Here is a 13,555-nt window from a genome sequence, read left to right as displayed (position 1 = left end):
ATTAACGTATTTTGGGACATGTTAGGATGTAAGGCCACTGATAAAATTAGGCAAACATGCAGGGTGTGTAACATCCGAGGTTGTTACTCCTCCTAACAACCATCAGAGGGAGCCCTCTCCCGAATACTCACGCTGTACCGCTTCTTCTTTGGTGACTTCCTGTTTTGAACTCTATAAATATCATGCTGTTCCATTGTTCATTGTGAAGTATTGCCAGTTTTCCCTGCCTTACCAAGCATTTTTCCCCATTGCTGATTGTTCTCTTGTTATGACCATTGCCCGTTTTCCTGGATTTACTGCCTTTTGGATACCCCTTTTGTTTTGTTTGCCTTGTTGGACTGTCTTTTTGGTTTATTGGATTATACCGCCTGCTTAACAACTACCTCTATTTGCCTGCCGATTTGGATTGTTTGTTTGTGTACCTTAATAAACTTCCTGCACATGGATCCTAACAGTGTCTCCATGGCAAGTTTGTTACAGAATACTTCACCTAACATGGATCCAGCGGAAGTTTCACAGCTCTAGGCCGCATTCGCGCACTAGTGCGAGGTATTAAGTGGTTACCAAGACCAGCTGAACAACCTACGAGCTGCCAACGAATGTTTGACACAATACATTCACTCACTGCCAGCATCCCATGCTAAACCGGTAAGCTTTGCTCTACCTGATAAGTTTGATGGTTCTGCTGAAAAATGCCAGGGTTTTTTATGACAATGCAAAGTATATTTCTCAAATCAACCTGAATCATTTGATCAAGACACCAGAAAATGTGCTTTTATGATGTCACTGCTTACCGGCAAAGCTCTCGATTGGGCCACCGCTGTTTGGGATAAACATCCTAAAATCCAGGTTTCATTTGATTACTTTGTACAACAAATCCACGAAGTCTTCGAATATCCAGCGGGCGGCCAAGATATCTCTGTTCAGCTACTTCATCTATGCCAGGGTCATCGATCAGCAGCGGATTATGCAGTTCTGTTCAGGACACTAGCGGCTCAGAGTGGATGGAATGAAGTCGCTCTGAAATCTGTTTTCCGTGAGGGGCTTAACCTAAAACTCAGGACGGGGCTGACCTGTAAGGGTGAAGGTACTACTCTCTCTGAATATATAACCATGGCCATCAAGATGGATAACCTGCTTCAAAATGCTTCACGGCCTCAGTTTCACTTCGCCTCAAATTCTACAGTCTCAGTACAGGCCCAGGCATCCACTGTATCACCCGAACCCATGCAAGTTGTTTACGCTCGCGTTTCCATGGAGGAATGCCGACGTCGATGCAATGAAAACCTTTGCTTTTATTGTGGCTCACCAGGTCATCTCAACGCTGCATGCCCATACAAGAAATCAAGTTCCCCTGAGTCAAGGCAAAATGTGAGTACAATGAACACTGTATCACAAATTCCACATAATTTTCTGTTACCTGTAGAGGTCTCCATTGGTGATCATGTAAAGTGTTTTACAGCTTTAGTGTATTCTGGTGCTGCTGTAAATCTCATTAATCAGGAGATTGTACAAGAACTCAACATACCCACCATTCAATGCTCCCCAATGATTAACATCACCACTGTTGACAACACTCCTATTGGTACTGGCATAACCCAACAGACTGTTCCGATAACCATCAAGGTTGGACTTTTTCATGTAGAAAAAATCTCACTATATGCCATCAACTCACCCAAGCATGCTCTAATCCTGGGTCATCCCTGGCTGGCCATCCATGACCCATCGATATCTTAGAACCAAGGTGAGCTCACGCAATGGTCAAGTTTTTCTCACAAACATTGTCTCCATGTTTCTGTTTCCATGAATTGTCTTATCACCAGTATTGAGAGCCCTGAATCGCAGAAGGAGTCCACGATCCCCAAGGAGTATGCAGAGTTCAGTGAGGTGTTTAGCAAAATCAAAGCTACACAATTTCCTCCTCATCTTCCATGGGACTGCACCATTGAACTTCTGTCCAATACAGCCCCACTGAGAAGCAAGGCATATGCATTGTCACGCCCCGAGACCCTCGCCATGGAAAATTACATTGAGGAAGCCCTTGCCTCCGGTTACATCCATCCCTCTACCTCCCCAGCTGCTGCAGGGTTCTTTTTCGTAGAGAAGGATGGAGGTCTACATCCCTTTATTGACTATCGAGGCCTGAACTCTGTCACCATAAAGTACCGTTACCCATTACCGCTTATCCCCTCAGCCCTTGAACAACTCCGTGAGGCAAAGATCGATACCAAACTTGATCTGAGAAGTGCTTATAACCTTGTCAGGATCCGAGAAGGGGATGAGTGGAAAACTGCTTTCATCACCACCAGGGGGCACTATGAATATTTGGTCATGCCTTATGGACTTGTTAACACCCCCTCGGTTTTCCAGTCTTTTATCAATGAGATATTCAGAGACTTACTGAATCATTGTGTGGTGGCTTACATTGACGACATCCTCATCTACTCACAAGACATGGAACAACATATCCAGCAGGTCAAGACAGTTCTATCACATCTCCAGGAATACCAACTATTTGTCAAGGCAGAAAAATGTGAGATCCATACCTCTCATACCACTTTCCTAGGCTACAATATCAGCCATCAAGGTGTAGAGATGGATGTCTCTAAGATAACAGCAGTCACCGAATGGCCTCGACCTTCAAAAATCAAGGAACTACAATGGTTTCTGGGCTTTGCCAACTTCTATCGCCGTTTCATCAGGAATTACAGCATCACTGCAGCCCCACTCATGTCGTTGCTCAAGGGAAAGCCCAACAAATTGCCTTGGAATGATGCCGCATACCAGGCCTTCATCTCCTTCAAATCAAGCTTCACGACCGCTCCGATACTGAAACATCCTGACCCCAATCTTCCCTTCGTCGTTGAGTTAGATGCTTCAGATTGCGGGATTGGAGTGGTCCTGTTACAACGTCACGGAACACCAGGCAAACTTTACCCTTGTGCCTTTTTCTCCAGAAAATTGAGCTCTGCAGAACGTAACTATGATGTGGGAAATAAGGAATTACTTTCCATGAAAGCAGCCCTCGAAGAATGGCGTCACTGGTTAGAGGGGGCAGTCCACCCTTTCCAGGTTTCACCGATCACAAAAATCTTGAATATCAAGGCAGCCAAGAGATTGAACCCATGTCAAGCCCGATGGTCACTGTTTTTCACCAGATTAAATTTTACAGTCACTTACCACCCTGGCAGCAAGAACAGCAAGGCAGATGCACTTTCACGCAGACATGATCCACCCTACCTCCAACCTCACCCTGGGTCCATTCTGCCACCATCTGTCATCATAGCACCGATTAGTTGGGACATCATGGAGGAGATACAACGAGCACAACAGCATGAACCGTCACCTCCTAACTGCCCCCCGACAAAGCACTATGTACCCCAAGCTCTACTTCAGAGGACTGTCCAATGGGTCCACACTTCCTTGAGCACTGGACATCCTGGCATCCAAAGAACTGTTACCCTGGTGCGTAATTCCTTCTGGTGGCCAACTTTGATTCATGATGTAACTAACTATGTAAAGTCTTGTCAGGTGTGTGCCCAATCCAAGACCCCCAGAGAACTGCCCACGGGGTTGCTTCAACCACTGTCAATACCACAAAGACCATGGTCCCACTTGTCCATCGACTTTGTCACAGACCTGCCAAACTCCCATGGTAACGCTACCATTCTAGTAATAATAGATCGATTTTCTAAATCATGTAGACTTGTCCCTCTCAAGGGTTTACCCACTGCCATGGAAACCGCTAATTCTTTGTTCCACCAAGTCTTTAGGGTCTATGGAATACCAGAGGACATCATGTCTGACAGAGGTCCACAGTTCACATCCCGAGTTTGGCAGGCTTTCTGCAAACAACTGGATATCAATGTGAGTCTCACCTCTGGTTACCACCCTCAGGCCAACGGACAGGTGGAACATCTAAACCAAGAGATAGGCAGATATCTTTGGAGTTATTGTAGCCGTGAACAGAAGAAGTGGAGCGATTTGCTGCCCTGGGCCGAATATGCACAGGATTCCGTCACTCATACCTCTACGGGTCTAACCCCCTTCCAATGTGTGCTGGGCTACCAACCCCCAATGTTTCCTTGGTCAGGAGAACCTTCTATGGTACCAGTGGTGGACGATTGAATAAAGCAAAGTGAGAGGGTGTGGGACAGCGCACATGTCTGGCTACAGCGAGCGGTCAGAGCACAACGCTTCCAGGCTGACCGACGGAGGCACCCCTATCCCAACTATCAGCCAGGACAGAGGGTCTGGTTGTCCACAAGGGATCCCAAGTTGCGGCTACCCTGCAGGAAGCTCAGTCCAAGGTATGTGGGTCTTTTCAGAATTATCCATCAAATAAACCCAGTTACCTACCGTTTAGAGCTTCCTGCTAATTACCGCATCTCTCCTTCCATGTGCCCTTGCTGAAACCCGTCCACCTGGTGTCTGGCTCTGGAACCACGGATTCTGAGCTTCCACCTCCATTGGAGGTAGATGGAGCCCCAGCGTATATGGTCAGAGAGATCATGGACTTAAGACGAAGAGGGAGCCAGATGCAATACTTGGTGGACTGGGAGGGCTACGGACCAGAGGAGAGATCATGGGTAGCCGCCAAGGACATATTGGACCCGTCCCTGATCCAAGAATTTCATCATGCCCATCCTAATCGTCCAGCACCACGACCAAGGGGACGTCTCCGCAGAAGAACACCAGGAGTTGTTCGTAGAGGGGGGGTGTTCTGTAACATCCGAGGTTGTTACCCCTCCTACCAACCAACAGAGGGAGCCCTCTCCCGAATACTAACTCTGTACCGTTTCTTCTTTGGTGACTTCCTGTTTTGAACTATATAAATACCATGCTGTTCCATTGTTCATTGCAAAGTATTGCCAGTTTACCCTGCCTTACCAAGCGTTTTTCCATTGCCATTGCTAATTGTTCTCTTGTTATGACCATTGCCTGTTTTCCTGGATTTACTGCCTTTTGGATACCCCTTTGTTTTGTTTGCCTTGTTGGACTGTCTTTTTGGTTTATTGGATTATACCGACTGCTTAACAACTACCTCTATTTGCCTGCCGATTTGGATTGTTTGCTTGTGTACTTCAATAAACTAACTGCACATGGATCCTAACACCATCTCCATGGCCAGTTCGTTACAGGGTGATCAGCAGAAAACAAATGTTACACTGTTACAACTGTACCCAGCCATAAGAAACATGGTAGCAAATGTTCCTTCTAGAGTTTTGATATCTATGCTTTCTGACTGAATAAAGCTAAGTAAGCCAGACAAATAAATGAATGAATTAATTGGTATAAAGCCAGACAGATGTACTGTATAGACAGACAGACAGACAGATAGATAGACTAAATGTCTGAAAACCTGAAAACTCACATAACGATAACCATGTTTTTTTTTATTTATTTTTTTACATAATTTACAAACATCAAGAAATGTCATCCATAATACCATTTTGAAACATAGATCTTGTCGTGGAAGGCTCTGCTCATTGAACAAAACATAAAATAGTCAAATTAAATTTAGAAGTGCAAAAACATGGGGCATCTTCTATTTCTACAACAAATGATATTTTACAAATCAGACAACTTCAATGCTTTAGTCATTCTGACCAGAGCTAATAAATGAATTCAAATTATTTAATTTATTTCTAAATATTATAAATAATGGGAATGTTTTGAAAAAATAAAAATAATATAATACATTTTGGAATGAAATAGTTATAATTATTCATAAAGTGTAATAAACGTTAATCTTTATTTAGCCTACAACATATTTCACATCTTCAAATGACAATGAAAAAGTACCTGCAATCACGCCTTTTTCTATCAACCAATTTTAGTTCCTTTTCAAAAGACACCTCCACATAAAAAAAGATGTTCTGTAGAGCTAAGTACATGTGGCAAAAATGTTTGAATATTTAAAAAAATATTTTAAACTTAAATCTGATTTAAAGTTATGCCTATATTTAATAATAATAATAATAAATGTTTCTTTTGCTTTTGGCAGAACAGGATATTTCAAACGAAGCTTCTAGTGCGCTTATGGTGTTTTTTATCAAATGTGACTGATCTAGAACCAGCTTTCACCACGCCCATTCAGGGCATACGTCAAATATATGCGCCACAGTTATACTACGTCACAACAAGGCGCATGTTGTATGCTGATTGAAACGTGATAGGTCTCTTTGGTAGAGAAAGTTGTTTACGTGATATACTGTATACAAGTAATCAAAAATGAGGGATACTCCGCTGTCGAACTGCGAGAGGCTTTTTCTTCTTAAAGCTATAGAAGAGAAAAAAGTAAGTTACACTTTGTGGATATATTTTGATATAACTAGTTATAAATACCATGATAAACCATATGGTCTCTTGGTACTAAAATTCACATTTCTAAATAGCTGAACCAGATTTCTGTTTTCTGTAGCGCCTGGATGGCAGACAGACGTACGATTACCGTAATATTAAAATTACATTTGGAACCGAGTATGGTTGCTGCACTGTGGAACTTGGAAAAACAAGGTAGACTATAAATGTTTTATAGTTGCTTTAACATTGCCTGCAGAAATACCAACAGTTTGCTTCTCTAAACCACCAATCTACATCAATTCTAAACAAACAACCACTTGCATAGTAACTAGAATTTCTATTTTGCATCCTTTCAGGGTGTTGTCTCAGGTATCCTGTGAGTTGGTCCCTCCAAAAGATTCACGTCCCACAGAAGGCATCATGTTTTTTAATTTGGAGTTGTCTCCCATGGCATCACCCGTCTTCGAGCCTAACAGGTTCACACACAATCATAGACTATCATGTGCATCACACTGTGCAGATTCCAAACATCCTCTTGTGTGTTTTTCTTTCCCTCTTAATCACTGTGTGTTTCTTATTTTGTTTTTGTGTGTGATTTAGGCAGTCGGAGTTGTTGGTGACGTTAAACAGACAACTTGAGAGGTGTCTGAGGAATTCTAAATGCATAGACACTGAGTCTCTCTGTGTTGTTTCAGGAGAAAAGGTGATATGCACTTACTGTTTCTTGACCTGTCATATGATATTGACCGTTTCTCTACACAACGAAAACTTATTAGCAAATACTACATCTCTTGTGTCACAAGCAGTGTACTCTGTTATTTGGCAGGTTTGGCAGATACGGGTTGACGTTCATGTGTTAAATCATGATGGAAACTTGATGGATGCAGCAAGCATTGCTGCCATATCTGCTCTCTCACATTTTAGACGGCCGGACGTCGCTATTCAGGGGCGAGATGTCACTGTGGTAAGGACTGTAACTCAAGAAAGATTTCCCACTTAGAAAAAGTGAATTGTGAGACAATTACTGAAATAGGTAGCAAAGGATGTGAAGCAAAGCCGATGGTGTTACATCAAATACTAAAATATGTCATATATTAAGGTAAGAACAGTTAGTGGTTTGAGAAAAGTCATATTTTCATTAAGGTAGTTGTTTTTTGGTCAATTGTCCGTGAGTAAACTTCATCGGATTGAAGGATGGTTTCCTGTGATCTGGTTGATTTTCATGGCAAGGGATTTACTACCTCTTGAAAACTATTGTGTGTTGTATTAGTGATTTAATCCATGTTTTTTTTTTTTTTTTTTTGAGCAGTTCAGCCCAGAGGAGAGGGATCCTATTTCATTGAGTATTTATCACATGCCTATCTGTGTTAGCTTCGCTTTCTTCCTCCAGGGGTAAGAAAAAGCACATGTACACAATCTCCTATGACATTACACAAGCCCATCTAGTGCTGTCTACCTCTGATTGTATTTTGTTAATATTTAGGAAAACAAATACACTGATTTAAGATTGTGTTTTCCAGACCTGGAAAAGTCATGGAAATTAATAAAATCATAATAGTGGGGGGCCTGGGTAGCTTAGCAAGTAAAGACGCTGATTACTACACCAGGAGTCACAATCCAGGGCGTGCTGAGTGACTTCAGTCAGGCTTCCTAAGCAACCAATTGGCCCGGTTGCTAGGGTGGGTAGAGTCACGTTGGGTTACCCTCCTTGTGGTCACTATAATGTGGCTCTCACTCTCGGTGAGGAGCCTGATGAGTTGTGCGTGGATGCCATGGAGAATAGCATGAGCCTCCACACGTGCTATGTCTCCACAGTAACGCGCTCAACAAGCCACGTGACAAGATGCATGGATTGACTGTCTCAGATACGGAGGCAACTGAGATTCGTCCTCCGCCACCTGGATTGAGGCGAGTCACTACGCCACCACGAGGACTTAGAGCGCATTGGGAATTGGGCATGCCAAATTGGGGAGAAAAGGGGAGAAACCCCCCCCCCCCCCCAAAAAAAATGGAAATTTGTATAATAAAGATACATTTTGGGGACCTGGGTAGCTCAGTGGTAAAGACGCTGGCTACCACCCCTGGAGTTCGCTAATTCTCTAGTTCGAATCCAGGGTGTGCTGAGTGACTCCAGCCAGGTCTCCTAAGCAACCAAATTGGCCCGGTTGCTAGTAGGGTAGAGTTACATGGGGTAACCTCCTCGTGGTTGCTATAATGTGGTTCGTTCTCGGTGGGCCGCATGGTGAGTTGAGCGTGGATGCCACGGTGGATGGTGTGAAGCCTCCACACACGCTATGTCTCCGTGGCAACGCTCTCAACAAGCCACGTGATAAGATGCACAGGTTGGCGGTCTCAGACGCGGAGGCAACTGGGATTCGTCCTCCGCCACCCGGATTGAGGCGAATCACTACGTGACCATGAGGACTTAACCCTTATGTGGTGTTCGGGTCAAATTGACCCATTTAAAATTTTTACTAAAAGAAAAATTATACAAGGATACAATTTTTCAACTTGAAACTCCATGACCTTGGCTTATTTTCTGTGAAGAACATGTAAAAGAAAAATATCATTGAGTACACATGCTACAATGCACCCACACATTCATGTCCATCATACGATGTTCGGGTCAGTTTGACCCGCTTACACACGGAGACACACAGACAGACACACAGAAATGTGCACGCACGCACGCGCACACACTCATTCACTCACTAGATAGGTACATTTCCTGAAGTAAATTTGAGTGGTGCTTGCCGTGGCAAAATTTCTCATCACGATGTCCCACCAACTGCCCCAAGTTGAAAAAGGCCACCCATATAACAGTAGGATGTTCTGGTCCAGAGATATTGGTGGTGTTCCATGGTTGCTAGGGTAACCACATCTGGTTGCTAGGCAGTTACCAGGGTGATACTTATCAAGGCTTCTTGCTATCCTGCATGAAATAAGTCAACCCGGAAGTCTCTACGATTTTCTGGCGCAGAGATAGGTGTTTTGCAATTTGGTTGCTAGGGTAAGCCATTGTGGTTGCTAGGCAGTTGCCAGGGTGATACTAAGAAGGCTGCTTTCTGTCTTGAGTCATACAAGCCAACATTGAAGTCTCTACGACATTCTGATCCTGAAATACACATCTAAGCGATTTGGAATGGTAGTCAATGGGGTTTGGTTGCTAGGGTGCTCTAAATGGTTGCTAGGGAGTGGTTAACCATTAAACAGAGTGATTCTTATTGGCTGCTTACTAACCTGACTAAAAGGCGCTAAACCGCAAATCTCTAAGACATTCTGTTCCGGAGATATCCAAGTCTTTATTATAGTAGATTTTTTACATAAATTATAACTTTATCACAAAAAACGAATGACACTTCCATTGTTAAATGTCATCTAGCAGAGATTAATTGCAAACATTAATCATATATGTTATCTATATTGTTTGGAATTGAGATAAAGACAATATATGTTGAGTTTTTTATGTAAATGTTTATTTCTGTATTGCTTTTAAAACCCCAATAATGTCCCGGGTCAATTTGACCCGAACAGTACCAAAGGGTCCAAAAAGTGAACACCACACAAGGGTTAAAAGCGCATAGGGAATTGGGCATTCCAAATTGGGTGAAAAAGGGGAAAAAAATAAAAAAAGATACATTTTTTCTAGTTATTCTCTGCTCCAAAATACTTTATTGGCTATACATTGCTCTTGTGTAGAGTAAAATTTGCTTGCAAGCCACAGTGTTGTCTGATTTCTGAGTAAATTGTTCTGCTTTGTCAATAAAAATTGGTTCACAATTGGTCTGTGATTCATTAGCAAATCAGTTTGAATCGGTAATGGCAAACGACTGGAAAGGTAATGGAAAGTCATTGGTCAAAAAGTGTAGGAACCCTGATTTTATTGGTGCACTAGCTACAGTTTTATCACTTTTGAATCAGGGAAACACTAATCTGCCATTTGTGTTTTTCTGTTTATGGATCTGTGCTTCACTTTGAACTTGACTTGCCTTTTTCTCCCATTCATGTTGTTCTCTGTACAGATCATTATGTATACAACAAAATTAGCAAAGCAAATAAAAGCTGGAAAACAAACAAACAATGGAAATAAACCACAGCACAATGAAATTAAGCCACAACACAACTAAATTAAACCACAACAGAAAAGCTACAACACAGCGAAATTAAGCCACAACACCATGGAAAAGCCACAAAATAACAGAAAAGCCAAAGCACAACAAAATTAAGCCACAACATAAAAGCAACAGCACAGTGAATTTAAGGCACAACGATGGAAAAGCCACAACACATTAAAAGTAAGCCACAATATAACAAAAAAGCCACAACACAACAAAATTAAAGCAGAAGTATTTAATTTCTGCGCCACCAAATTGAATTGCAAAAATAAACTGTTTTCAAATCATCTTTATGAATACGCCCCCTGTCAGCCATTGGTCAAACAAAGAGATTGCCCCGACTCACGCCATTGGTCGAGTCAATGTAATTGTGTCTCTTAAAACAAACCGAGGATTTTCATAGCGCTGTAAAGACAGTGCTTACAGTTTTCGAGACAACCTATGAATGGCTTGCTTATAGTTGTCACTGCATTTTAAGGTTGGATAGGAGAAAGAGTTACATACAGAAAAAGTTACATACCTTAGCTTTAAGTCACAATACAACGAAAAAGCCACAACACAATGAAACTAAACCACAGTTCTTTTTAAGTGCCACAACAAAATGTGTAGTGTTGTGCACCCCTCAGCCACCGTAGATCAAGTTTACAGTAGATGCTAATTTTTTTATTGATGGAGAAGTGATTTAAAATCTTGCTGTGTGTATTGTTTTCTTTTTGCTCTTTCCTAAGCTCGTATTTGCTTGTGGACCCTTGTGAACGAGAGGAGCGTGTGATGGATGGATTATTGATGATAGCCATGAACAAACACAGAGAGATCTGCTCCATTCAGTCCAGTGGAGGAATCATGCTTCTGAAGGACCAGGTGAGAATGTGTATGCATGCTTCCCAGAAATTTGTTTTCATTCTCTTTAAAGCATTTTATTGCTTCATCACAATTCTTGGATGGACGTCAAGTTTCACTAGATCAAAGCTGGAAACTTTGTAGATTTGTAATAATAATTTTCAGCCATGCTGTGCTGTCATGAAAACTTTTTGCTTTCATGCAGGTTTTAAGATGCAGCAAAATAGCAAGCGTAAAAGTGTCTGAAATTACAGAGCTCATCAACAAAGCCTTAGAGAATGACAAAAAAATCAGGTATGATGTCATTTAAGATCATTTTAGGTTTTTGACAGAAACAATGCCCTTAATCTTTTTTTTTCTTCTTGCAAATTCAGATTTTAGAAATTGATCTTAAAAGTTTATCAGACCTTTACTATTTTGCCACCATCTGCACAATTAAAAAAAAAAAAAAACAATTTATAGAATAAACCAATTGAATAATTTTGATTATAATATAAACACTTGAGAACTGATAATATAAGTTTTTATTCATGATTAAACATTTTTCACTCCACTTGTTTTATTTAGAAAGGAGGGTGGAAAGTTTGGCTTTGCTGAGTCCATGCCCAAAGAGCGAATCACAACCCTTAAGAGAGACAAAGCCCCGGTGGAGATGACAGACGTCAAGGAAACAGCCAGTGAGATTGTGAACAGAACAGAAACCACCACAGAGGCGTATCTTTATTGGCTTATATAGCACATTTAAAAGGGATATTGATAGTATGACGTTCTAGTAGAAATGCATGAAATGTCAAATACTCTTGCACCCCAAAATGAAAATTCTGTCATTATTTACTCACCACATGTCCTTCTGAATCAGCATGACGTTTTTTTCTTCTGTGGAACACAAAAGTAGATGATTACACACCTTGTTTACATACAATGAAAGTGAATAGGGATGGACACTGTTGCCCTCCAGAAATGACAAAAGTCATCATAAAAGTAGTCCATACAAGATGTCTCTGAAAATCCTCCCTTCTGCTGCAACTCTTAAATTTCATTTGTGTTTATTAAAACATGGCCAGATGTAACCGAATGAGAAGCTTCAGCAGAGGGGAAGGCTTTTCATAGGCTGTGATACTTTTTGTAATGTAAATGATTTTACTTATATATGAGTCCTTGACCCCAGAGTCAGTGTGCCCTCTCCTGTTCTTGTTGCCACGGGAACTGCACAGGTAGGTGACGGCCTTGTGAACTCATGGGGGCTCGAAGAGGACGAAGAAGATGAACCTCAGATGACAGAGGACAGAAAGACAGGTACATTGTGTGTGATACACCTAGTTAGGCTGACCAGACATCCCGAAAAAATGGGGACAGTCACAATGTCACAAGCCGTCAGTTCGGAGGTGTTCCTGTCACGATAATTGGCTTTAGTTTGATTGCTATAAATAAATGTTTGAAATGTACATAGTTGTGATTCATGCATTTTCTTTCATGATAAACCATTTTTCTGAAGAGTAATTTTCAAAACACCTCATGTATTGTATGTACTGTACAGTAAGTTTGTAAGAAGTGCCAAAAAGTGTGTGTGTGTGTGTGTGTGTGTGCGTGCGCGTGCGTGCGCACTGTGCAACAGGTGAAGTGATGGTAATCTCTGACAGTGAAGAGGAGGAAGTTGTCATTCTCAATCAGGAAGCCTCGTGAGTAAAATCCACAAATCTGTCCTCTTATCTCATTCACAAAGTGCAGCGTATCCACATATAGCAACTATGTAACACAATGTGATGTAACCAAATGTCATACTTTTTTTTTTAAGGAAATCCAAGAAGAGTTCTAAAAAATGAACTTCATCATTGAAGAGGAAAAGGAGGATACATGCATGTTAAAGGCTATCTATCAAAATATATCAATGACTCACAGACCACATTCACTGGAAAGTATTTGTTTGTGTTTTATATTTTTTTGTAATATAAAATAATAAATGAAGGGGAAAAAAACGTTTGGTGTTTTTTTTTTTTTTTTTGAGTCATTAAAGCTTGTGAATGGGTTTCGCCAGTGCAGTGGTTCATGAAATTGTGATAGAAATGCCTGTACTAAAAAAACAAATATGTTTGAAAAATGTGTAAAACATTCAAAATGACACCACTATATTTCTTGAGAAAGCTTAGAACATTACTTGTAGTACCCCCTTAGATCTTAGATAATGTAACATTCACATGAAAACAATGGATAGTTTATGCCATTCAGTGCAATAGAAAATGATAGAGATCACAGGGATTCAGCCTATTAAAAAGGTTCTAAACATCTTGTTTAGA

General features: G+C 41.3%; 1 protein-coding gene across 1 annotated transcript; it reads left to right on the top strand.

Annotated features, from left to right (window-relative positions):
• The first annotated feature begins 6,143 nt into the window (after positions 1 to 6,143).
• On the top strand, positions 6,144 to 13,253 carry LOC127445408 (exosome complex component RRP45). The gene is made up of 12 exons (XM_051705460.1): positions 6,144 to 6,300; positions 6,425 to 6,519; positions 6,663 to 6,782; positions 6,907 to 7,009; positions 7,133 to 7,270; positions 7,616 to 7,698; positions 11,150 to 11,282; positions 11,467 to 11,555; positions 11,829 to 11,975; positions 12,436 to 12,557; positions 12,877 to 12,940; positions 13,057 to 13,253. The coding sequence occupies exons 1-12, from the start codon at positions 6,235 to 6,237 to the stop codon at positions 13,082 to 13,084; spliced, it is 1,188 nt and encodes a 395-aa protein (XP_051561420.1). The 5' UTR covers positions 6,144 to 6,234; the 3' UTR covers positions 13,085 to 13,253.
• The last annotated feature ends 302 nt before the right edge of the window (positions 13,254 to 13,555 follow it).

The sequence above is a fragment of the Myxocyprinus asiaticus genome, chromosome 8 (genome assembly GCF_019703515.2).
Source record: "Myxocyprinus asiaticus isolate MX2 ecotype Aquarium Trade chromosome 8, UBuf_Myxa_2, whole genome shotgun sequence".
In the NCBI taxonomy this organism is placed as follows: domain Eukaryota; kingdom Metazoa; phylum Chordata; class Actinopteri; order Cypriniformes; family Catostomidae; genus Myxocyprinus; species Myxocyprinus asiaticus.
This window is presented reverse-complemented; position numbering and strand designations above follow the sequence as displayed.